The sequence below is a fragment of the Solanum dulcamara genome, chromosome 3, assembly GCF_947179165.1.
Source record: "Solanum dulcamara chromosome 3, daSolDulc1.2, whole genome shotgun sequence".
In the NCBI taxonomy this organism is placed as follows: domain Eukaryota; kingdom Viridiplantae; phylum Streptophyta; class Magnoliopsida; order Solanales; family Solanaceae; genus Solanum; species Solanum dulcamara.
In genome coordinates, this window is record NC_077239.1 from 42,621,623 (window position 1) to 42,649,275 (window position 27,653).

At 36.2% G+C, this 27,653-nt stretch overlaps 1 protein-coding gene across 2 annotated transcripts; it reads left to right on the forward strand.

Annotated features, from left to right (window-relative positions):
- Positions 1–1,076: 1,076 nt before the first annotated feature.
- Positions 1,077–22,354, forward strand: LOC129882545 (ethylene-overproduction protein 1-like). Of its 2 annotated transcripts, none has more exons than XM_055956900.1 (4): positions 1,077–3,267; positions 3,783–4,074; positions 4,152–4,461; positions 22,185–22,354. In XM_055956900.1, the coding sequence occupies exons 1-4, from the start codon at positions 1,265–1,267 to the stop codon at positions 22,220–22,222; spliced, it is 2,643 nt and encodes an 880-aa protein (XP_055812875.1). In that variant the 5' UTR covers positions 1,077–1,264; the 3' UTR covers positions 22,223–22,354. The 2 variants fall into 2 exon arrangements, with proteins under 2 accessions (XP_055812875.1, XP_055812874.1); XM_055956899.1 differs by lacking the exon at positions 22,185–22,354 and adding an exon at positions 17,117–17,831.
- The last annotated feature ends 5,299 nt before the right edge of the window (positions 22,355–27,653 follow it).

A 27,653-nucleotide genomic window follows, 5' to 3' on the forward strand; every position in this document is an offset into this window, starting at 1 on the left:
ATTAGATAGTTAGATTCCGCCTATGTTGTCTATTAAAGTATGAGACTTTTTAGACTATTCATGATTTTCTTCCATTTTTCTGTTGTTGAATGTGTATCATAATGTCATGCCATGCCATGAGCTTAGCTTGGAGACACTTGTATCTCTAAGTACTATGTCTCAACTAGAGGGTAGTCTCGTATCGTGACAAAATACATGCAAAAACTATACTTTTGGTGCAAGGAAAATACATAAGATAGAGTGATGTAGTTTTATGGAACATTTTGGATTCTTTGAGTCAATAATAACAAATTTTGCGACTTTGTATTGTATTTTTACTGTCTCTTGGTACTGATAATAATGTAATTATTATTTTACTTAAAAGGAAGCGTAGAGCCTTTCGATTCCTAATGTTTGTAGTATCTATGCAGAACTGTCATAAATTTTTTTATTGACCTATTATTCTTATGCCTTTGAGGCTCTTTACTACTTTTATTATTTAAAAGTTAGAGAAGAAGAAAGAAAATGAAGATTTAACACTACACAAAAAAGTAACATGTGGTAAAGTAAGAATTTTTATTTCATTATTCTTGCTATTTGGATATTAAAAAATATCATTCGTGAATTTAAAGAGTCTTTGCACGAGCAAATTATCTAATATAATATGATATAATTATTATTATTTGTTAATTAGATATTTTATAGTTTTTTATTTAGTATAGAAATAAAATGATTACTTAATTTTACACTTTGAAACTTTCTACTTTCAATATAATAAGATATAGATGATTAGTAATTTCTAAAAAAAAAAAGGAGTAATTGTAATCAAACACCTAGTCTGATATAAAAGCCGTTTGGATTGACTTATAGGTTGTTTTCAATTTTTTTTGAATGTTTGACTGATCAACTTAAAGTCATTTTGTGCTTAAAATAAGCCTTAATAAATAGTTGAGTTTATTTGGATAAATTTATTTTAAACAGTTTATAAGTTGAAAACAGAGCTTATAAGACAAAAAAAAAGTTGATTTGCATCTATTTTTTTTTTAATTTATAAACAATTTGCATTGGAATAAAAGCCACACATAATGCGTATAATGCATTACAACATATTCCACAAAACTCATCTTTTCAAGTCAGATGAAAACGTTTTAACAGATCACGCCACAGCTGAACCTGCATATGACTACCACCACCATACCACCCACGCCAAGGCGAAGAATCAATTGAACTCTGGAGAAGAGGTGAATAATGATAGTGAAGGGCAAAAGGTGAAGAATCAAGATTCATGTCTATATGTACAGAGAATGATAGTGAAGGAAAAGAGGAATCTAGAAATATTTGGAAATCAAGATTTGTGAGTCTCATCCTTCAACTGTCTCACGCTATGCGTGGTTTCAATCTCAAAGACCGTTGTAAGACTACTCAAGTCCATGCTTACAACACTAACCCTTTTCCTATTTCCCCAACTTCCAAGCTCCAGTACCCTACAATCAACTCCATTTTGGCTGAATCTCCTCCTGTTGAGTCTTTTCTTCCCTATGGCCTTCCTAAAACCCATTCTTTTGAGCCCCCAGTTGAGCTTTGTCTCAAATCTGTTGATTTTGTTGAATCTTTAGCTGAGCTTTATCGCAAACTTCAGATGACACAAGATTTTAATAAATCTTTGCTTCATTTAGAGCAGTATGCTCTGTTGTACAGCCTTGGTGATCCAAAGTTATTGCGTAGGTGTCTTCAGTCGGCTCGTCAACATGCGGTTGATGTGCATTCCAAGGTGGTTTTGTCAGCTTGGTTGAGGTTTGAGAGGAGAGAGGATGAGTTGGTAGGATCATCAGCTTTCGATTGTATTGGAAGAGTTCTTGAATGCCCCAAGACTGCTTTGTTACATGGGTATGCTCCCAAATCAGTTTTTGATCATTGCCAATCTCATGGACCACCTAATGAGATCTCAGATGGGAATAATTTTCTCAGCTCAGAAAAGGATGGGGGGATAGTTCACTTCTGCATAGGCAATGAGGAAGTCAACTGTATTCGAGGTAGAATTGCAGCTCTGTCTGGTCCATTAAAATCAATGTTGTATGGTGATTTCATTGAGTCTGATAAGGAAAGAATTGATTTTACACACATTGGCCTATCTGTGGATGGAATGAGAGCTGTAGATTCCTTTAGTAGGACTAGAAGATTTGATTCCTACCCACCCAACATACTTCTAGAGCTTCTTTCATTTGCAAACAGATTCTGTTGTGAGGAATTGAAGTCTGCTTCTGATTGTTACTTGGCGTCTTTGGTTTCTGATATTGATGATGCATTGATTCTTATTGATTATGCTCTGGATGAGAGAGCACCTCTGCTTGTGGCGTCTTGCTTGCAGCTAATGCTAAGAGAGCTTCCAGGTTATTTGTATAATCCAAAAGTTCTCAACACATTTTGCAGCTCTGAGGCTAGGGAGAGACTTGCCACAGTTGGGCAAGCTTCTTTCCTGTTATATTATTTCCTTAGCCAGGTAGCAATAGAAGATAACATGATGTCCAAAGTTACGGTTATGTTGTTGGAGAGATTGAAGGAGTGCGCTAGTGAAAGATGGCAAAAGGCTTTAGCTATGCATCAACTTGGATGTGTGTTGCTTGAAAGGAAGGATTACAACGAAGCTCAACATTATTTTGAGATGGCAATTGAGGCTGGTCATGTTTATTCAGTAGTAGGTGTTGCACGGACTAAATTCAAGCAAGGGCAGAGGTTTTTGGCTTTTGAGCTAATTAATGGTATTATTTCAGAGTATACACCTACGGGGTGGATGTACCAAGAGAGGTCTTTGTACAGCTTAGGCAAACAAAAGATTTTGGATGTTAATGATGCCACCAGATTGGATCCCACCCTTTCTTTTCCATACCAATATAGAGCCATTGTGATGGTAGAAAAGAGCCAGATTGAGGCTGCTATTGTGGAGATAAATAGAATTGTTGGTTTTAAGGTCTCTCCAGACTGCCTTGAACTGCGGGCTTGGTGTTTTATTGCACTTGAGGATTATCAATCTACTATAAGAGATATCCGAGCATTGTTGACTCTAGAGCCAAACTATATGATGTTTCGTGGGAAAATGAGGGCTGACCACCTGATGGAGCTTCTCAGTCTGCACGTCCAGCCGTGGAGCCCTGCAGATTGCTGGATGCAACTCTACGATCGATGGTCATCTGTTGATGATATTGGTTCACTGGCTGTTATACACCAGATGCTCATAAATGATCCTGGGAGGAGCATTCTGCGATTCAGACAATCTCTGCTCCTATTACGGTAGTTTTTTGAGACTTATTATCTTTTGATTTTTGCTGCAAGTTTATGATGTACGCACAATTCCTACCTTCTTTAGATCCTGACAACTGTTTCCTTCATTTTTGGGGAATGCAAGCAAAAATGAAAAAAAGGAAAAGACTGATCAATGTGATGAGAGATAGACATTTTGTGGCTATCTATTGACCATAATCTTGTTGTCACATATGGTATGTTATGCTCAAACAGCATGACTATTGGTTAGAGCACATCAAGCCCGGTTTTTAAGTTATCAGATCGTGTAGTGAAAATTGAAATGGATAATTTATGAAGCAACTTTATTGTAACTATATTTATTTTGGATTGAATCAACAAATATGAATGACATATAAATAGATTTTGGGGAAAAACTGGCAATATATGCCATTGATAGACAGAAAAGCCTTATCATGGGTAGCATTTCATGCTGTTGATTTTCGTAATCATTTGATAGAAGCACATCCTATTACTTATGTTTACCTAACACACTTTACATGCAGGTTAAATTGTCAAAAAGCTGCAATGCGCAGTTTGCGCCTGGCCCGGAATCATTCCACCTCCACATATGAAAGGCTTGTGTACGAAGGATGGATTTTATATGACACTGGACATCGTGAAGAAGCACTTGCTAAGGCTGAGGAATCTATTTCTCTCCAAAGGTCATTCGAAGCCTTTTTCCTTAAAGCGTATGCTCTAGCAGATACAACTCTGGATTCTGAATCTTCATCTTATGTCATCCAACTGTTGGAGGAAGCACTTAAATGTCCTTCAGATGGTCTTCGCAAGGGACAAGTGGGTCATTTCTCCAACCTAGTTCTCTTGGTGTTGTTTCTGTAGATGAATTTATTCATGTTATGTTGTCTTGGCAGGCATTAAATAATCTAGGAAGTATTTACGTGGATTGCAATAGGCTGGACCTTGCTGCAGACTGCTATGTCAGTGCCCTTGAGATAAAGCATACAAGAGCTCATCAAGGGTTAGCTCGTGTATATCATCTAAAGAATGATAGGAAATCTGCTTATGAGGAAATGACTAAGCTGATAGACAAGGCTCAGAACAAGGCATCGGCTTATGAAAAACGGTCAGAGTATTGTGATCGTGACATGGCAAATAGTGATCTCAGCATGGCGTCAGTATTGGATCCTTTAAGGACTTACCCTTATAGATACAGGGCTGCAGGTGCATTATCACTTTCAATAACTTTGCCGCCCTTGCTTGTTACTAACTTCTTTGTTCAGGAAAAGATTGCTAAAATTCTGACTAACAACCTGACTGTAGGATGATGAATAAAATTTGTTATATAAATTTGAAGTGAAGTTCCACGGTGATTATATTTGAGGGGAATATTTTCTTGGTTGCTATTACTAATTGTGATAAAAATTCCTGGTGTAACCTAAAGAAGGTTCACAAACAGATATTTGTTGCTCGTGGGACTGGGCTTGAACGGATAAATCTTCTTATTGAAAATGCAACTCACTTTTTGGAATGATTGTTAGTGTTGATAAAGGATGAATGACATGTCCGAACTGCCAAGAAAAAAGTTCAACCAAAAATTGAAATAAAATCACTTGAAAGAGCCTTTATATGGGAGAATACCGTCTCTTTTCTTCTTCTAGGATTGTGATTAATATGACCCTTATAATTTAAATATGGTCTTCTAAAACATTTCCCATGGTCAGTGATCTTCTTCTTTTCCATGTCTCAGCTTCACCTAATAGCATAGTTTAACAGTAAATCTCCTATCCTTGCTGCCTACTAAAGTATAGTCTTTCATATCTTCCTCTAATACCACAATTTCCAGCTTCTGCATCAAAAAGTTCATAAGGGGGAGATTGTGGGATCCAATAATTAAATAGATTGAAATACAATAAAGAAAAAAGCAAAAAATAATAATAAAGGAGTAACAATCATCACAATATGAAAGCAAGCGCCTACCATTTGTGTCAGAAGAGCAAATTGAGCAATTTGCATTGCAAATTGCAATATATCAATTTGTGTGTGTCAGAACCAATTCATTCTGATTGGTTAAGATAACAGCTCCTCTTACTTTAAATAGGAGCATTGGTCTTTCAGTTGAAGTACACCAAAAAAAAATTAAAGAGCAATAAAGAGGAGAGAGTAATCAACAAATTCTTTATAGTCTGATAGAAAATAGAGTGGGAATAATATTGTAGTGAGTTGTATATTGTTAAGGTGTAGTAGTCTCTTGACACTACCACGTTGTAATTAGTGTTGTTATTATATTACTCTATTTAGATATTATGTTTTACCTGATTAAAAGATTTGGCATCGTTACTCTCTTAAGAAAATCAAACGAGCACTACCAAAATGGAGTATGGGTACTTTTGGAAATGTTTTCCAACAAATCTCAACCCGGGAGGATGTGATCAAGGTAAAAGAGATTTAGTTGGAAATTCACCCCACTGAGGTTAACAGAGCAACCCTTAGTAGAGCAAATGCAGACATAAAAAGATATTAGCATATTGAGGAAGAATACTGGAATCAAAAGGCTGGGATGAGGTGGTTCAAAGATGGGGACGTGAACACTAATTTTTTTCACTCCTATGTTAAAGGGAGAAGGAAAAAGTTGGAACATCACAAAAATCCAAACTGCTTTGGGGGACTTTTGTTAGAATTATGCTTTTGAACTGCAGTAACTTTATTTTACTTCATAGTTTTTGAATAAATCCAAGTTAATAGTTGGTTAGCTTGTTTTTCTATTTATTAGTAATTATTTTATTAAAATATTTTGCAGAGATATTCTAGGCTAGTTTACCATTATCTTTTTACTGTTTTTGTTCTTATAAATGTAGAGTCCAAGAAAACAAAACAAAAGAATTCTCTATGGCCTCATTGCAGTATTTTTCTCTCAAAGTCTTTCTCTGTTATTTTCTTAATTTCTTTATTAAAAAACCAACAATTGGTATCTAGAGCCTTTTTTCTTGAGGGATGTGTGAGTGAAAAAATGGATTTTAAAAATAGCTTTTCGCGAATGGCTTCTCCTATTTTTTATGGTGAGAACTATCAACTATGGGCTGTGAGAATGGAAGCCTACTTGGAGGCTCTTGATCTTTGGAAAGCCGTGGAAGAGGATTATGATATTCCTGCAAAAGGAAAAGGGTCTGCTGCAATCAATTCAAGTTCAGGTACAAAAATAATTGAAGATGTTCTTTATGTGTCTGCTATTGATAAAAGTTTGTTGAGTGTTGGTCAGTTAATGGAAAAAAGGATTTAAATTATTATTTGGGGACAAATATTGTCGGATCTTTGATTCCACTAAGCAAGAGATTTTACAAGTTGAAATGAGAGATAAAAACTTCTCATTTAATCCAACAGAAGATGTACACAAGCCTTGCAAGGCAAAAGATGAATTGACAGATTTGTTCATGAGGTCAATTTCAGCCAAGTCTAGAATCTGCAGTTCCTCAAGCAAGGAGGACTGTTGGAATTATGCTTTTGAACTGCAGTAACTTTATTTTACTGCTTAGTTTTTGAAGAAATTCAAGTTAATAGTTGGTTAGCTTGTTTTTTCCTATTTATTAGTAATTAGTTTATTAAAATATTTTGCAGAGATATTCTAGGCTAGTTTACCATTATCTTTTTATTGTTTTTGTTCTTATAAATGTACAATCCAAGAAAACAAAATAAAAGAATTCTCTTTGGCCAAATTGCAATATTTTTCTCTCAAAGTCTTTCTCTATTATTTTCTTAATTTCTTTATTAAAAAACCAACTTCATTCACACTACATGAAATATTGGGGAGGAAGCTGTGAATGTAACAGTTTGGAGAAGAAGATAGAGTAACAGACTATTGGATGTTGGAGCACATACCCACTTTTGTTACTTAGGGTCAGAATGAGGATATTACGAGACTACCAAGCAATGGAGAGGTAAAGAAGTGGTTTTTGCACTTAATGCTGACAGTTCCAAAAGACCAGATGATTTCTCAGGGTAATTTTTTCAGAGTTGCTGGGACATTGTTGGAGAAGATGTAATAGATATAAGGCTTTCTTTTGTGGGCAGCAACTGCCAAGATATATCACTCACACTAATCTAGTTCTTATTCTTATTCTCAAGAAGGAAAAGTTTAGTAACTTTTGACCTTAGGCCAATTAGTCTAAGTACCTTTGCCAACAAGATCATCTCCAGAATGCTACATGAGAGGATGACGGTAGTGCTACCTGGGCTGATCTCTAGAAACCAGACTGATTTTGTTAAATGTTGAAGTATTTCATAGAATTTTCTTCTGGCGCAAGAGATCATAAGGGAAATTCATCAATAGGAGGAGCAAACTCCATAATCTTGTAGTGAAACTGGACATGGCCAAGACATATGACAGAGTATCTTGGGTCTACCTAACTAAAATGCTTAGAAAATTTGGCTTCTCAGAAGTTGCCACTGATATGATGTGGAGGTTGGTCTCTAACAATTAGTATTTTATGCTGGTTAATGGGTAGCCCTTTGGGTTCTTTCGGTCTTCTAGAGGATTGAAACATGGTGATCCTTTATGTCACGATCCGGACTAGGGCCTAGCCGTGACACGGAGATTGGGAATCCGAAGAAACCAATCAAGCCTCTTAGTATACATCGCATTCATAAGGTAAGGTAAAACATAATAAAAACAAGCGGAAGAAGAATCTCAAACATGGAAGTCTAAAACTGAAAACGAAATCTCAAGTCATATGTCCACACGGACTACATCAACTCTATGTCTAAACATGCCTCTATCATACTAACATAGGTGGGGACATAGAACAAGTCACTAGCTCCCCAAACAAGAAAAAGAAACGTCTCAAAATGACAACATAGTCTAGAGGTAGCAAGAAAATATAAGCTCGATAGGTATTCCCCGAAGCATGAGGACTTACCAAATCAAGTGAACAAAGTCTTCTATCTAGCCATTAGAGTGTGTAGGGTGATCGTCAAGCCGTACATTATGACACAATGTATGCAAACAAAAGTATGCGTTATTACTTTGAATGTACTAAGTATGTGAGAAATGCAATACATGACATAAAAGTAATGACGTATGATTAAGGCTAGAACATATAATAAGTAGACCATTTACCCGTAATGGTGAATCATGAGTAAGGCAATGTCATTTTAAAACCATAATGCAACCTTATGAAGAGAGCTTGTACAATGAATGGATAGTCATGAGTTATAATGAGGAATCATAAAGAGCTTGCAAATTCATAAGTAGTAGTAAGGGTGAGAAAACATACTTTCACTTTGTGAGAGACATATTAGCCATAGTAAGAAATACCTTAAACATTGAGAGAGGATGTTGTACCTTTGTGAGAGCGACCGTTAACCGACATAAACCATGTGAGCTATAACATGGAGTCTCGATATTACCCCTACACTGGAAGAAATGGGGAGATTACTTGCCAAGGTAGACCCCGTCAAGCCTAAGTGGATCCACTAAGCTACACTATGGATCGAGCCTCAACTACGGGTGACCCTTAAAGGAATCAAGCCTTTTCTACGGGTGATCCTTTATCCTACGGTGGCACGTAGTTATAGGACAATGGGATCTTTCTACTAGTCTCTTGCCTTTACTATGGGAGAGAATGCCTATCCCAAGGTCAACTCAGTGTTAGGTAAACTCTCAACGGAATAGATAATCCATAAGACATAAAGTCAACATCATATGGGAGGGACCATATCTACTACCCGTCCACGTTTCATAAGAATATAATCATAGAATAGCTCCTTAACTTTATCTCATGTAATGTGAGTATAGACTTTCCATCATTATATATCTTTATTCGTAAAACATCTTTAGGGCCTTAACTCACTCTATCATTAACTTGCTTGAAACATCATAAAAACATCATTCATAACCTCCTTTACATAAAACATCTTCAAATTCATTCATAAATCTTGTCAAACATTCATAAAGCTTTTGTTGGATATAACTTGAAATTCGATATCATAACTTATACTTGTAAATTTGAGTAAAACAGGCATACATGATCAATTGGCTTGAAAATCATGGAGTTCGAGTGGAATCATGCATGACCATATACTTCATATTAATCCACACATATTTCATGAAGATGACATCAATTTGAAACATAATTGGATGTACCAATAATCCATATCATAACCCTAAATATCAATGTAGGAAATTTATAGAAAACCATTAAAATCATCATTTATAATCTTCACCAATATTCCATAAGTCTCAAACATCATTTATAAAGCCTTTATTGAAAAAACCCTTTGAAACTAATCATAATTCATGAAAATCACCATTTGAAAATAGCATTATGCATGGGCATTCATAATCCAACTTGAAATCATGTAATAAATGTAGAATCATGCTTATGATGATCATTGATAACAATTAAAAATGAATTTAAACAGTCCAATGCAATTCATCAAAACTAGATTTAGAAACCAATGAAATCTAAAGAGATCTTTTGAGGAAACTGTGACTACCCCCTTCTGGGCCCACATATTCAGGTATTGTCTATGCCAGGGTCAACTAGTTTATCCCTTCCTTCACCCTGCAAGGCTTTGTGAGAATCGAACCCAGAACCTCAGGCTCCTTTACAGCTCAATTGGTGAAAGGCGATCCTCTAGAGTGGATGTAAAGGAGCCTGAGCTTTCGGGTTTGATTCCCACGAAGCCCTGTAGGGTGAAGGAAGGGATGAACAGGCTGATTCTGGCATAGACAATACCTGCAGCTTAATTGGTGAAAGGCGATCCCCTAGGGTGGATGTAAAGGAGCCAGAGGGCTTCGTGGGAATCAAACCTGCGCTTTTTTTGTGATGCCCCCCTCTCTGGGCCCATATATTTAGGTATTGTCTATGTCAGGGTCAGTCAGCTCATCCCTTCCTTCACCATGCAGGGCTTCGTGGGAGCCTTTTTTGTGATGACCCCCTCTCTGGGCCCACATATTCAGGTATTGTCTATGTCAGAGTCAGTTAGTTCATCCCTTCCTTCACCCTGCAGGGCTTCGTGGGAATCAAATCTGGAACCTCTGTCTCCTTTACGTCCTCCTCAGGGGATCGCCTTTCACTAATTGAGCTGCTTGTCACGCCTCGGAAGGGTACCCTAGACGTTGTCGGTACTCAGAAACCATTACCAGCTCCCAAGAAAACCACTTGGCCCGTTCATGCATCCGTTAATTCATTCAATCAGCGGAAGACTTAAAATAAAGAGATAATTAGGTGGGCAATTCCAATCAACAATCTGGCTCAATGAAGAAAGGCCATGGGCCAACAAATCGAACTCCAATCTATGTCATAAAATAGTCTGACAAGAACAATTCAAGGAAATAAAATACTCAATTCGCGAGTCGCGGAGTGTCAGAACCTGTCTCAACGGGCAGAAATTTGATCTACGGTGGAACAAGTCCGCGTCGCGGAGTTGTTCCCCCCATAGTTCATTTTTTTTCCAAATTTTAGGTTGAACCAAAATTGTCCAAGTCCGTGACGCGGATTGGTCGCGTACCCTTCTGGTTAACTGGACATAACCTTTTACTCCGAACTCCAAAAAATGAAATCTTAGTGGCGTTTAAAAAAAGACTCAAAGACTTTTAATTTGATAGGTCATGGACCACCTAACTCTTAATATTCTGAAAGCTATGGTCGTTTGAAGTTGACCCTTATGCGGACTCATTCGAAAACTTAGCCAATAGAAATTCTTTGGACTTGGCTTGGTGTTAAAGATCCCTTATGACCCTAAACCACATCTAATACACTTTAAATACTTAGGAATTGATCCTAGATCATATATACAATTTGAAGTCTTCGAGTTCAAGTCTATACGCATACGAAGAATAGTCCGAGTCTTGGCTAAAAAAATTTGGGGTGTTACAGAAACATTGGGACTCCATAGGTGAAAGGAACCCATGGATCAATCCCCACATACCTTAATGAAATTTAGCCTTGAACTTGAAGAAAAAAGGGACTTTATCTTGAAGAAATCCTAGCAAATTTCTTGATGATGAAGAAGACCTTTGAGAGGAGCCCTTGGAAGAGAAGACTTGTGATTTTGAGAGTTAATAAGAGAATGAGAGTTTAGGAATACTTAGGGTAGTCAATAGTTGAGAACCTTGTCCCAAAAACGTCCACATACATTAAAGAACTTATATGGAAAAGACCAAACAATCCCTCATAAAACCTAATTGGAAGACCCTACGAATCACTCTTTACGAGTCGTCAAAAGGTTTACGGGTCGTAGACCCAATTCGTCCTGGAAACCCCTGATAAATGCTGAAAAAATGAGCCTCTGATCTTCATTTATGACTCATGTTTACGAGTCGTAACTATTTCTACAATTCGTAGCTTTTTTCTATGAGTCGTAACTCAAGATCGTAAAATTTCTGATCTGGCAGTCTATGGTAGAACGGTCATAACTTTTTACTCCAAACTCCAAATGAGGCAAACTTAGTGACTTTGGAAAGATGATTCAAAGACCTTTAATATGATAGGTCAGGAGCTACCTAATTCGTTATATTCTAGGAGATATAATCGTTTGAAGTTGATCCAAGTAAAACCTTTCACCAAAACTCAATCGGTAAGAAAGCTTTTAACTCAACTTTGTGCTAGAGGATTCTTGTGATATCTATTCCCACACTTAAGAATTAACCTTAACATATATACACAATTTAGAATCACCCTTTACGACAATACGGATGGCTTCTACGACTCGTCATTTAGTCTACAGGTCGTCAATATGAGTCGTCAAAGTAGTGCTCCAAAATCATAGGCTATTGGAATGAAACTTGGCCCTACAACTTATCCTTACAAGACGTATAAATGACTCGTCAATTCCCCCCCTTCACTTAATCAAAAATCAGAACTCAGGACCCAATCTTACGAGTCCATTTTACGACTCATAACTTATCCTACGACTCATCCTATTGAGTCGTTTCAAAAGTACTGAGGCTTGTCAATTTCACAAAATCAGAGATCAACTCTATGACTCACTCTACGAGTCTTCACCATTCCTACGAGTCGTCTACTTGACTTGTAAACTTAGTTCCAAACCTAGTCGATTTTCCTACCTCAATATCATTATTACGAGCCACTACTACGACCTATAGGAGTCCCTACGACTCGTAGGCCAAGTCGTAAACTCTGGGACAATACCTTTTCTTGGAATTTTCTTTCGTTTCGACTTTTCAACTTCCGGGGTCTTACACTTTATCTCCTACCCTCTTTATCATTGCAACAGAAGTTTTAGCAAAAGGCCTGAACAGCTTAAATGAAGATTGAGTCTCCCAAAATGGAGCCCACAAATGAATCACTTCTCTCATATGTAGATGATGCCATCCTATTTAGCTTAGGACATCAACAGTCTATGAGAAGATGATGAAATTAGTAAGGAAATATTAGAAAGTATCAGGTCAGCTGATCAATCTAATCAGGAAATCTGTGTACCTTCATTATAAAGTACCACTAGCTGTGATTATCAGAATTAGGAGAACTATTGGCTGGCATCTTTTACCTTCACATATCTAGGGTGTCCTATTTTCTATGGCGAAAAGAATAAGACTTACTTTGAAGATCTGTTGAAGAAGGTAATGAAAAGAATTATGACGTGGCAAAACAAACTCTTCTCTTATGGTGGTAGGTACATTTTAATATCACATGTTCTACAGTCTTTGCCAGTTTACTTATTAACAACCATGAATACCCTAAAGGAGTCATTGACCAACACCACAAGGTTTTTGCTAATTTTTTTCTGGAGGAACACAGTAGGGACAAAAGGTAAGCACCAGGCATGGGATAAATTATTGTTGAGTTTGCTTTTAGTTAATGCGGTAATTTTTTAGCACAATAAGTTACTTAGATTTAGGAGGAATTTGAATTTTAAATTTTTGTTGGGTTGTTTTAGTTTTTGGGATTATTTAGCCTTTTTTGAATTTTTGTTATGCAAATTTGCTGCAGATTATGTTTTCATTTTGGCTATTTAAACCCTTATTATGCTTACTATAAATATTGAGAGACATTTCAATCAATACTTTTTGCTGCCACATCCTTAAAAAAAACCAACAGTGGTATCAAGAGCCTCATTGATTTTACGGGATTTGTGAGTTCTTCAAAAGAACTATTCTCCACCCATTTTTAACCCGCGGAGGCTATTTTTAAACCCATTAGGGCTACTTTCAATCCATTTGCAACCCGTCAGAGCTACTTTTAACCCAATTTAACCTGTTAGGGACATTTTCAACCCGTGCTTATTTTCAAAGCTCAAGCTATTTTCAACAAATCTTTTAACCTATTTTTAAAAATGGCAAGCAGCAGTCTCTCTTTCAATGTTCCACATATTTTCACTGATGGAAACTATCAAATTTGGTCGGTGAGAATTAAACCATTTTTTGAAACCTATGTGTTTTGGGATGTTATGATGGAAGAAAATTTCTTGCAATAACTCCTTGCAAATCCTATAATTTTCCGGATTAAAGCACTTTAAGAAGAGCTTTCAAACAAGATAAGATTATTGATGGTGTTTTTTATGTGCAAAACCAAAAGAAGAAAAACAAAGAAGAAGAGAAAGATCAATATAAAAAATTGTGCAAGTTCAATATAATCAAAAGAATTCAACGTCAAATTGAGGAGCATCTTTTTTAAAATTGTAGTAACTAAAACAAAGGATGAGTGTTCAATTTGCTTTTAGTTACTACAGTAATTTTTTAGCATAATAAGTTACCTAGATTTAGGATGAATTTGAATTTTAAATTTCTATTAGGTTGTTTTAGTTGAAATTATTTATCTGTTTTTGCATTTTTGTTATGCAGATTTTCTGCAGATGTGTTTTCTAATTAGCTATTTAAAGCCCTTTTATGCTTAATAAAAATATTGAGAGATATTTCAATCAATAAGTTTTGCTGCCACATCTTTTTTTTGTCAAAAAAACAATTATGCTTACAAGGAGGGTTGGGTTTCCGATCCTTAGTAGATGTATCTAAGACCCTTTTTAGCTAAACTATGGTGGAATTTTAGAGCATCCACCTTCTCACTATGGAGCGCTTACATATAAAACAAATACTGCTAGAATCTACATGCCACCATTGCTAAAGGAACATGTGCCTCTCATGTGTGGGGAAAGATGATCCTTGTCAGGGATGGAGTTGAACATAATATTTGGTGGCTAGTGAAATCTGGTACATCCCTTTTTCTGGTTTGATAACTTGATTAAACAAGGATCACTATACTTTCTGGAAGAGGAGAATGCTGGGTAGGAAGAAATTGAGCTGAAGAGTTTAATCTCTAATGTAGAGTGGAATAGGCAGAACCTGCTATTTATCATCTCAGTGGAAATGGCAGACCACATCATGGAGAGCAGCAGTTCAACCCTGTCAACTCAAACTATTGATAAAGCCTGGTGGATTGAGAACACAAAAGGGCCTTTCCCAGTGAAATATGCCTGGGATTAGTTGAGGCATAAATAAGAAGAGAGAATGGATTATGAGTACATATGGGCAAAGGGCTTGCCATTCAAAACTAATTTCTTCCATTGGAGATTATGCAGGAGAAAAATAGCTTCTGATGACAACCTAAAGAGGATAAAAATTTGTATTGCCTCTAGATGTTGGTGTTTTGATGCTCATGAGCAGGAAACAACAATCCACCTATTTGTAACAGCTCCCATAGCCACTAGGCTTTGGAAGTAGTTTGCTTCTAGTGCATGTATAAATATATAAGGGTTGCACCTGCAACAACTCATAATTAAGTGGTGGAAAATGCATGCTGCTCCCAAATTGCAGGCAATTTTCAAGGCTGTCCCAACAATCATCACGTGGAAGTTATGGAAGAGAAGTAACTCAATCAGGCAATTTTCAAGGCCGTCCCAACAATCATCATGTGGAAGTTATGGAAGAGAAGAAACTCAGTCAGGCATGGAGGGAATTCTACATACAGTAGAATGGTACACCACTACACCAAATTCAAGATACCATCCATAGACTAATCAGAGTCTACTACCCTTGGTTGGCATGGGTACCAATGGAATGGCCAAGGATACTGGACTACCTAAGTAGTTACAAACCCAAGTTGCACTACATACTGATTAGTTGGAAGATACCAGAAGGGTATAGAGTTAAATGCAACACTGATGGGGCTAGCTAAGGCAATCCAGGTCAAGCTCCTATGATTTCTGTCTTAAGGAATAATAAGGGTGATCTGATACATGCTCAAGCTGAGGACATTGGGATTGCAACGAATACTGAAGCAGTGATTATGGCTATCTTGGAGGCCATAAGGTACTGCTCTACACATATGGTGCAGAATGTTCTCCTTGAAACTGACTCTCAGTTTAAAGAACATACTACAGGATGTGTGGAGAGTAACTTGGGAAATTGCAGAACAGGTGGAGGAAATAAAAGAAATCATGGCCACTCTCAGTGCACAAATCATACACGTTTAGATAAGGAAACCAATTGGCAGATTTCCTAGCTAACACAACCATCAATCAACAAGGAATACAACATTACCACACTTTTTGAAGATCTAATAACTATACGTAGGAAGATCTTGAACACAGACAAAGCACAATTACCATCAATCAGGATAAGAACTCGCAAAATAAACAGCTATAACACATGCAAACAAGAAAGAAAGGAATGAAATGAGTGAATAGAGAATACAACCAGCACATTTACAGAGTGACATAACTATACAGGCATTCCGGCTGCAGTTATCCTAGCTAGTGTATTCTACTGTAGATATCAAAAAGCAACTTCACCAAAATCAAAGGACTACAGCGTTAAATTAGTTCTTGTAGTAGGATTGTGACAGAAAACCCTACTGGGGGAGTGCAAGCATGGCTTCCACCACCCCCAGCTGATAAGGCACAGAAGGAAAACCGGGTTAGTAGCTGAAAAACAAGGCAAACATAAAAAGAAAGAGCAGAAGCAGACCAACATAAGGATCTGCAGACCCCAGACGACACCCTTTTCCAGATCCATTCAGAAATGGACTCACCCCAACCTCCTATAGAAGACAATATTGGAATGGGTTCAAACAACTAAAAAACGAAGGAAACAAGGAGATGAAAACTTATTTTGGAACAGTGAAGGCTCGATGCAGAGCTTAATACCAGAGCACCATCAGAGGCCCTAGCTAGAAGATCACCCAGAGAAGAAAATGGAGGAAACAGTGGCTCCAAATGCAGTCGTCTGGTAGAAATTTTGGAAATTCACTCTATGCCAGTAGAAGATTGTCTGTCCAACTCCTGAAATTCACAATCCCATTTTGTAGAATATTTAGGCCGGGTCTATGCTTTGGACCATGCCTTTCTTTTACTTCTTTTTACTTTCAGATTTGTTTTCAGCCTCTTGGCCAGACTGGTTGTTGTTCTTTTGTCACTTTTATTAATAAAATAGGTCACTGACAACTATGCGATTAAAAAAAAACGGATAGCATTTTCTGAAACTAGGACAATCTCCTACATAACACTAGCCAAAATTCTCTTCAGTACCTTTTTACTGGGTCAATTTAATATTTTGGCATTTTTTCCTTGCAAATGATGATCAATTTTGCGTAAAGGTTGAGAGCTTTTGGTTCAGTCTAATCAAATAGTGATGTAGATGCTTCTTGAGCAAAGTAAATTTGTTCCTGCATGGAGATATATTGGCTGGTTAACACAGTGTGATGTTTGCATATATGTTTGATATTATTTGGATGAAATTGTCGTTCTACATTTCCCTAAAATTCTTGTACTAACTGACATGAAACTAGGAGGATATATAAAAGTTCATCCTTACTGGTCCCCAGGATTGATTAGGTGTCGGGGCAAGTTTAGCAATTCTAATTGCCTTGTCAGCCGTGAGTTTTGCCTTGTTCATACTGAATTTGATTGTTGGATGCAACAGTGCTCATGGATGACCAGAGGGAGACCGAGGCTGTGGAGGAGCTCACAAGAGCCATTTCTTTCAAACCTGACTTGCAAATGCTTAATCTTCGAGCAGCATTCCATGAGTCAATGACTGATTTCTCTCGTGCTCTCCAGGATAGTGAAGCAGCCCTCTGCTTGGATCCTAATCATAAGGACACCTTAGATCTCTACAGTCGCACACGTCTGAAAAACACGTGAAGTACATTGTGCCATTCAAGAAAAAACGTCAACTGCTTCAGCAGATATATTGCATAACATTCTTATTGGTGACCTAGATAACTGGGAAATCATTGAGGAAAGCAGAAAACTTGGATTGGTGTACATATGATTGATGGACTGGTAAAAAGTCGGTTGTTGGAGGAGCAAAGCAGATCATTTTGCAATTAGCAAAATCAGCAGGCATAGTCACGCTCATACTACTTTGAATTCTCAGTTTTTTATCATAACATTATACAACCTAGAAAGAGGTTAAGAATCTCATTTGTGAAAGTTCAAGAGGAACGTATCTTTTCCTGGTTCTGCTAAGTGATAAGAGTTGCTGGAATGTGTACAAGTTGTCCGACTCTGTTGCTATTGTGAAGTATTACAATTCTAGATTCCTTGTAATTAAGACCACAATAGGCGAACATCCCTGGAATATATGGGCTTTGACGAGGTAATGAAGATAGTCATCTCCACAACTTTGATTACTACTAAGTTTCTTCAGTCGTAATAATCATCTCTAGTTGGAATTAAAGACGAAAGACAACCAAGAGTAGGTGGGTGAGTAGATCAGCAGAAGGATGTTATAATATTATATATATCTCCAATTAAAAGAGATTTTTGACAACTTAAAAGATGAAATTCTATATTAATACATTGCATAAACTTGGGCATACGTGAAATAGAGGAGTTAATTTTCTAAATGGTCATCCAAGATTTAAAAATTGCTTTCAAATATTACTTTTATTTTATTTAGGACTAAAATATTACTCAACTGTCACTATTTTCTTCAAAACACTTCAAAAGTTTCTATTTCTCCTAATTGACATACCATATCATTAAATCGTCATATATTTTTTTTCAACAATAGACTTATTTAATTCATCAAATTCATATAACTAAATTATAATCTTACTATTATTTTTTTTAAAAAAAAAATATTAGTTTATTAATAATAAATTTTCATACTTAGGAATCCTTTATCATACTTAAATTATATATGCTAACTTTTTAACACTTACTGTAATGCCATCAATTTTGAATAATTATAAACATATAAATCCAAAAAAAATTGCAAGTTTAAAAAATTCAATTGAAGTTCAAATTGAACGATAATATACGAATCACCTCATGAACATTAACTTGCATTATTTAATCATATTATTGATCAACAATATTAAAGGTCAATTTAACCATTAAAAAATTTAATTGTGTACTTTGAAATCCATAGTTACCATTTCTTTTTATGCAATCCAATTAATTATTACTTGTGTTTTGTGAATTTTGAATTTTATATATATATATATATATATATATATATATATATATATATATATATATATATATATATATCATAAAATATAATATAGTAATCATAAAAGAATAAAAATAAAGAATTAAATTGCAATAAAAGTTTGATAATAAATTCCTCTTTTTTACCAATTTTTCTCTATGTCAACCTTACGGATTTATCTAAATATTTTATGAAAAGTTCTTTGCTTAAAATTTCTAAATTTACTTAGGAATTTAAAAAATCCTCAGGTAACAATTACCTATAAAGATTTTTCAATGAATTGTATTTGATAGAAAAATCTACAGAAAATTAGATTATTTGTGATTTTTTGGATCCAACTACAGGAGAATCAGGAACGGAGGGCTTTCCCCCCTTCCGCCCGTTTTATCTAGTTCACTTATATTATAATCTCCATGAAGTTTCACGTATTTTATATATTTTTTTTGTAGAGACATGAGTTTGATGAGTTAAATAGGTCTATTATCTTTAAAAAATATTATTTAATGTCATGGCATGTCAACTAGAATAGGAGACTATTGAGGTATTTAGTATTTTTTAGAAAAACATTAACAATTGAGTGGTATTATTGTCTTTAAAAAAATAAAAGTGTTTTGTATAAGGCGATTTTCAAAACATGAGTGACTATTTAGAAAAAATAATATAAAAGTACTGGAAAAAAAATCCTAAGCATGCATATTTCTTCTTGATAAACTAATCTATTTTTTTTAAAAAATAAAGAACAAAATTATAATTTTTATTAAATAAATTAAATAAGTCTGTTATTAAAAAAATGAGACTTTTAATGACATGACATGCCAACTAGGAGAGAAGGAGGCTTTTAAGTGTCAAGCATTTTTGAAGGAAAATAATGATCGTTGAGTGATATTTTTGTCATAAATGAAACAAAAATGATATTTAAAGGCAATTTCTGAAACTTAGGTGGCCATATGGAAATTAACTATGAAATATACTTACTAAAACTCATTTCTTTCATTCTTAAACAACTCTCATTGCTTCACCGAAATAGCATATCCACAATTCAAAATATCAAGTTTTTAAAAAATAAATAAAGAATCAGACAAAGCTATAGGCTACTTTTAGCGTTAAAGATAAATACGGTGGGAAAAACAAATTTGGGAAAGGGCATTAGATTAACAATACATGTAATACGTTGAATCAGTAGGTGAGATTTCAACTTCAGCCCACCAGAGAAGAAACAACTTATTATGATCTGGGACCCTATTATGATCTCTTTTTACTTGGAAACAACTTGTTTCACTATTTTGAGTCTTCAAGAGCACAAGCAAACACTTTGTCTGGCTCTTCCTTTATCCATAAGATTTTAGAGTTGTATCTTACATCTCCTTTTGGAGTTTTTCTTCCTTCAAAACAATCTGAGGCTCATTCTGCAACACTGCCATTTTCACCAGAGTATGAAAACATCTTCTCAAATAATATCAATCAAAACATGCATATATTATTTTCCCGTTCATGTGATGGAATTTCCAAGAGATCCATTCCATTAAGCGCTTTGGATTGTGAATTTTCTTCTTCCTCTCTAATCTCATTTACGGATAATATAAGTTGTTGAAAAAAATAAGAGATCATGTACATAGTCTTGATGATTGACAAAATGATTCTCGTTCACTACTTGTTCTCTTACATATATTCTATTAGGTGCACCAAATCTCTTCAGACGTGAATGCACATAGACATTCTAATTGATTATGGAAAGATATGGAGGATTGGACAGAATAAGTAAAGACATGAAGAGAATAAATTAAGTCCAAATAAGAGTCAACAAAGCAGACGAGTAGAAGGAATGGATCATAGTTTCCTTAGACATAGTCCTACGGGAAGTCAAGATCCTAATCTGAATTATTTTTGTAACATCCCTAAAAAATGCTCACAAATACCTTAAGAATGCCTTGGGAATAGGCCGCTCATGTAATGCATTATCCTTAATCTTTTTAGAAAATTCGAGTTTGGAATATCGATCAGGGGTCAAAACCTGCGGAAAAATAGTCTCGGTGGATTTTAAGGACCCATATATCGGAAGATAGATTTTCAAAGAATTCATAAAACAGAAGGGTCCGCGATAGGCCCGCGTCGCGGACCTGGGAGGTTTTCTGGCCAAGTTGAATTTTTTAAAGGGTGTTTTAGACCTTTCCCAAATTATTAGTTAATGAACCTAGACGTTTTTAGGACCTAATTCAACTCTATAAATGAACATAAACCTCTAATTCAATTCATTCTTCTACAATTCATCTATCAAATATTTTTCTCTCTAAAAAAAGGCTCTCAAGAATCTCCATTGAAGACTTTAAGTAAATTCACTCAAGCTCTCCATCAAAACTCTCAAGTTCTTCCAAATTAATTGGTGTTTTTACTCAAGGTATGTGGGTATTGATTCATGGATCCTTTCATCCATGAAGCCCAATCATTTTCTCAAGGTTTTCTATCAAATTAAAGTACGGTATTTTATGGGTTTTATGATATCTATTCCTATTGCATGAATTTTGATTTAAAATATGATCATGAGTCTATTTTGACATAAATTGATGGTTATTGAGTTAAATTAAAGAGTTTTTACATGAATTCTCCTATTTTGATTTCTAGGGTTCATGATGTAAATTATGACTATTTTCAATTATACTTCCAAATGATATTATCTATATGAATTATGTATGGGCTGATATAAATTTTATGATCATGCATGTTTTCAAGTAAATTTCATGATTCTCAAGTCAATTGATCATGCATTCATGTCTTACCCAAATTTCAAGTACAAGCTATGGTCATGAATTTTCAAAGCATGAATTATGACTATGAATTTCCATTATGATCATGAATTATAAGTATGTTTTAAATTATGGTTCTTCATGCAAGTTATGAAGTAAGGCGACCTAAGGCCTAACGATATGAATTATGCAAATATGATTGTAATGATGAAAGGACAATTCTCACATTACAAGTATGCTATAAAAATGAGCTACTCTATGATTTCAAACCTATGATCATGACAATGATATATGAAATTATGATCTTATGTTATGTATGTATTCCGTGAGATTTGACTTAGCACCGAGTGGACTTGAGGTGGGGTCCCTACCAAAAGCCCTAGTAGTAACCTCATATCTCATAAACTACGTGCCATCGTAAATTGCCTTCATGGCTTAGCTATTGGATCCATATATAGCGTATGTATGACCCGCCTAGCGGGATAGAGTCTACCTTGGCAAGTAGATTCCCCTTTTCTTCGTTGCATGGGGAGACAACAGGATTTCATGTTATAGCTCGCATGGTCTTATTGTCGGTTATGGTTCCTATCCCACATATGTATGATCTCTTAAGTATGTTATGATTTTGTAATTTATGCTTTTAAAAGCTTTGGTCAATATGATTTTCTCATGACTTTATTTATTTCATCTTATCATGTGTTTTACTTGACCTTTGCATTCCATAATTTATGTTGCATGTCATGCCCTCATACTTAGTACATTTCAACATACTAATGCATACTTTTTACCTACATTGTCTCATAATGTAGGGGTTGAGGTTGAAGATCCTAATTGTCCAAGTAACTAGTAGGTGTTCTCCATCCGATGGTGTTTTGGTGAGTCCTCATTGATCGAGGACTAGTTTCAAGTTGGTTACTATTTTTTTCTTTTCAAAAGACTTTTGTTTACATTGTATATTGAGGGTGAGCTAGGGACATGTCTTATCCCCCGCCCATACTCATGTTTATAGGCATTTAGTTGGACATATGTTCGAGTCTATGTTGTCATGAGACATTTTCAGATTTCTATTCATGTTTTAGACTCTCTTATGATGTTTTCGCTTTTATATTTCACCTTATGTATGCTTATGATATGTGCAAGAGACTTGGTTGGAGCCCTTTGGGGTTTTGATCACCGTGTTACGACTAGGCCCTAGGTCGGGTCATAAAACTTTTGGAGTATGTTGATATGAAATGAAACTTATTTCAAACCACACCTTGTCACGACCCAATCCCATAGGCCGCGACTGGGGGCCCGACCTAGACACCCATATCCGTACCTATCAGATGTAGTCAATCTAAACTACGAACTGTATGCTAACTTAGATAAGAACCCCAATGGGTCATACGTCTTTATTTACATATAGATCTATCATTTGTCTCTTGAGGAGTCACCACTATTCATGTCATGAAAGGGCACGCAAGCTGACAAGGCTTCCATTACATATTAACATTCACAACACATCGTGTAGACGCAATTGAAAAAAACTTACATACAACCCACATACACATGTCTACAGACCTTTAAGAGTGTCAACGATATCATATGGTGGTACAGAGCCTCCGCCGTACCCCTGAATGAATGAATATATACATCAAAAGATCAGTTGGCACAATGGAGCACTTCCAAAATTGCTAAGTGGAAATTCTAAGCTGGCGGATCCCCAAAATGCAATTCTGTACCTGCGGGCATGAAATGCAGCCCTCCGAAAAAGGGGGTCAGAACGATATATGTACTGAGTATATAAAGCATAACATAGCATAAATGAAATCACATATGAAGTAGAGGTTCATGAGACAAATATGATACTCAAGAAATCACTGTACCCGTGCCTTATGAAATAAAATCATGTATGATCATATCATATATCATATCCGGCTCATTATAGACTCAGTGAGTATGTCATATACATGTATCATATTTGGCCCATCATGAGGACCGGCGCCATCATCACATCATATATATATATATATCATACCCAGCCCTCTAGTGAAGGACTCGGTGAACAATGTAGTGAAACTGAGCACGATAACGTATCCATCCCGGGACTCGGTGAAAGATGTATTAAAAGTATGCACGAGCAGAGTAGTGAGTAACCATAAGCAAATTAAATCATCATCTGAGACTCAATAGAATAGTCAAGTGAACCATCACTTGAAGATCAGGGTAGTAATCGTCTCAAGCACCCTCTACATGTCATTAGGGATCATATCAAATGGAGCCTCAGGAATCATAGACATGTATCAAGACAATGCTAAACAACTTATGGAATCAGAGACATTTTTCATTGTAAAGTCCTTAGGAATAGAAGCTTATACATCTAATTACTATTCAACATATAGAAGGCTCGAGGGCAATAGCTCAACTACTTTAAGAGTTTTAACATCCAGAAGTGAATAAGAATCACGAGTCATACTCGGAGCTTATGAATGAAATTATCCACAAAGCTCATATCACATATCACTTATATCCAAGACATGCCAAAAGAAAAGAGGGATAGACTTTACATACCTTTTATGGATCAACCGTAACCAAGCTTGGTTCGTTACCCGTTGAACCTATTTAACACGAAAGTAATACTATTATAAATAACCTTCGACTTTCCAGCTTCTAAATCTACAACCAATTACCCATAGAAATCATTTCCTCGTTCACACTTATCGATTAGTATATTGATTTGTTAAGAAGTTAACGGAAATTGGGCAGCATTTCCTCTATAACTCGCCTCATCCGAACTTTCAATTAACCTCCGATTAGCACAATCATACAAAAAAAAAACCCACCATCCATATACAATAAAATTACTTCAATATTATTCAATACAAGTTCCAAACAACCCACCCAAAACCACGACATCAAAATACAATTTTCAATCTTTATTTCATAAAATTATAACCACATGGAAAGGAGCATAACGTGGGTGCGAACGGAAGCACTTATACAAATTTATAACCACATTTCCAGCCCTTCAACATATACAAATTACCTTCAAATACAATACCATAGTAACGACAACACTAACCAAACTTTAATCCAACTAGAATAACTTCAATTCTGTCCATTTACAACGTCAACAATAACCATGTAATCTTCTTACCTCCAACTCCACTTAGTTATGGGGTTTTCTCGCTTTTAAGTTCATTTAATTCCTTAATCCTCATATAATAGCAACAACCACGATGTTAGTTAAAATTAATTCATCCCTTTTTACTTCAAAACAGCCCCTACATGGTTTTCAACACCCTTCAACCGTAACGTGTATAATTTCATATTACCAGTCCATATTTACACATCCAAAACATGTTTAAATCGTTACTAAAATGTGTGAAAAGGGGATCAAACCTTACCTTAACAAACGAGCTTCCTAAACTTGCTGAAAGTTGTAGGTTCACATTGAACCTCCTTACTGCCCCAATAATTGATTTACGTTGTTAATCACCTTCACTTGATCGTAAAATACCTTAGATAATTAATTTATGGAGCAAGACTTGAAGTCTCTCCTTGCTTCATCCATGGCCAAAACTTACCATGGCTTGAACTCTCTTTCTTTCTCTCTAGGTTCTTGAAGTTAAAGATGAGAAAATGAGGTTCTTAGTCACTAATTCAGCCTATATACACCACCTTTAAAAGTGACACTTATCCATCCCCTACACGTGTCCATCCCCAAGGGTGAAATGTGTTTAGCTCCTATAGGTCCCTCTCATCCATGCACCAACCAGCTCCTGCCAAGTGTCTTGGTGGGGTCCACTTTTTTTAGTAGGTGCATTACTTACTTGAAGTAGGTGCATCACCTACTTACTCTTTTTCATAGGTTCGTAATCTCATCTTACTTTAAGAACCTATGTGATCCTTGCTACTTAAGCTCGACATGTACTCAAGTAGCTTAATTATGTAAGACATCCAAATTGGTAGCTTACGCAAGTAGGTCGATTACCACGACTCACTACTTGGCCTCCTACTCCTTTTAAATCCTTCCAAACCTCTTTCCAACCATCACTACTCACATAGAACTAGCCTATGAAAAATATGGGGCATTACATCCGCCCTTCCTTAGAGTTATTTGATAACGTCATGAATAACATGGATGACATGGTAACTTTAGAGAAGCTAAATAAATGTTCCCATGTACCAAGAGTGTGGGGAATAACATCCTTCCCTCCTTTAGAACATTCATCCTCGAATGATAACTAATCTCATAAGGTCTCACCATGATTTTGGGAATTCTCTGTAATAGTTGTCATCCATAGGCCTTGTATTAACCAATACAATCAATTTAGGAGTTTAGATTACCTGTAGACATAGAGAACAAGTACGAATATTTATTCTTCATCTCTTTTTCGGCTTTCTAGGCCATCTCATCTCTATTTTTATTTTGCTACAGTACTTTGACGGAAGCCACGTCCTTAGTTCGCAACCTTCTAATCTGCCGATCCAAGATGGAAATAGGTTGCTCCTCATGGGATAACTCCTCTGTTATGTATATATTTGTGGAGTATTAACACGTAAAAAACTGAATGTACTGCTTCCAAATTAGATGGTAGGTCCAACTCATAGTCAACTTTGCCTACCTTATAAACGATCAGATAAGGGCTAATGTACCTCGGGCCAAGTTTCCTTCCTTTACGAATCTTATTACACCTTTCATCGGTGACATTTTAAGAACACTCAATCCCCAACTTCAAACTCTAAATATCAATATCGGTTATTTGCGTATGACTTTTGTCGACTCTAGGCTGCTAATAGTTTCTCCTAAATAAGCTTCACTTTCTCAATAGCTTGTTGAATCATGTCTCGGCTTATTAGTTTAGTCTCACTAACCTTAAACCAATCAATAGGTGATCTGCATTTTTTGCCATACAAAGCCTCATACGGTGCCATCTAGATGCTAGAATGATGGCTATTATTATAAGCAAACTCAATAAGTGATAAGTGATCACCTCAGCTACCTCTGAAGTAAATAATGCAGGCCCACAATATATCTTCTAGCATCTGCATAGTGTGCTCGGCCTGTCCATCAGTCTGAGGGTGAAATGTTGTACTAAGATTCATCTGTGTTCCCACTCCCCTCTGGAATGATCTCCAGAGGCTAGCTGTAAATTGAGCTTCTCTGTCTGAGATAATAAATATGGGAACCCCATGAAATCTTACTACTTCTCTGATATATAACCTCATATAGTCTTCAGCTGAATATGTAGTCCCAACTGGAAGGAAATGGGCTGATTTTGTCAACCTATCTATAATAACCCATATGGAATCATACTTCCTTAGAGTGCAAGGTAAGCCTGTAATAAAGTCCATATTAATTGCTTCCCATTTCCAAGTCGGGACTTTTATCTCTTGTAATAGTCCAGTAGGCTTCTGATGCTCAATCTTGGCCCATTGGCAATTCAGGCACTGGGCTACGAACTCTGCTATATCCTTCTTCATGCCATCCCACTAATATAAACATCTGAGGTCATGATATATTTTTTTTGTCCCTGGGTGAATAGAGTAGCGGGCACAGTGTGCCTCTCCCATAGTCTGTTGCCGTAGCCCTGCAATCTCAGGTACATATATTCTGCCTCTATACCTCAACACTTCGACAGGTGTGATCTCGAATAGGGCCCTTCCGTTTTAAAGAGTTGCATCCCTATATTGTGCCAGAATAGGGTCTTCATACTGACGTTGCTTCACTTCTTCTACGAGGATTCAACAACTCCTCGAACAGAAACTCCACCATCATCTGAATCAACCAAACGGACTCCAAGGTTAGCTACTAGCAAATCTTGTGGACCATCTTTTTCCATTCTGGTTGTACCTCTGCCAAGATACCCATAGACTTATGGCTGAGTGCATATGCTACCATATTTTCTTTCCTTGGGTGGTATAGAATATCAACATCATAATCTTTCAGCAACTCTAGCCACCTTCTTTGCCGTAAATTCAACTCTTTCTGCTTAAAGATGTATTGGAGAATTTTGTGATCCGTATAGATATCAACGTGTACGCCATATAGATAGTGCCTCTATATTTTCAAAACATGAATTACTGCTGCTAACTCTAGATCATGAGTTGGATAATTCCTATTGTGCTTTCTGAACTGCCTGGAGGCATAGGCTATGACTCTACCATCTTGCACCAGTACACAACCTTGACCAACACCAGAAGCATCATAATAAATAATGTAGCCATCTGGTCCTCTAGAAAGAGTTAGAATAGGGGTCGTAGTCAACTGGTCTTTCAGCCACTTTATTCACAAG

Bases quoted from the DNA above. Each gene is read 5' to 3' on its own strand.
- LOC129882545 (XM_055956899.1), top strand. From the start codon at position 1,265: ATGTCTATATGTACAGAGAATGATAGTGAAGGAAAAGAGGAATCTAGA. The intron at 4,075-4,151 runs GTGGGTCATTTC...TTGTCTTGGCAG, and splicing joins ATGGTCTTCGCAAGGGACAA to GCATTAAATAATCTAGGAAG. The intron at 4,462-17,116 runs GTGCATTATCAC...TGGATGCAACAG, and splicing joins TTATAGATACAGGGCTGCAG to TGCTCATGGATGACCAGAGG.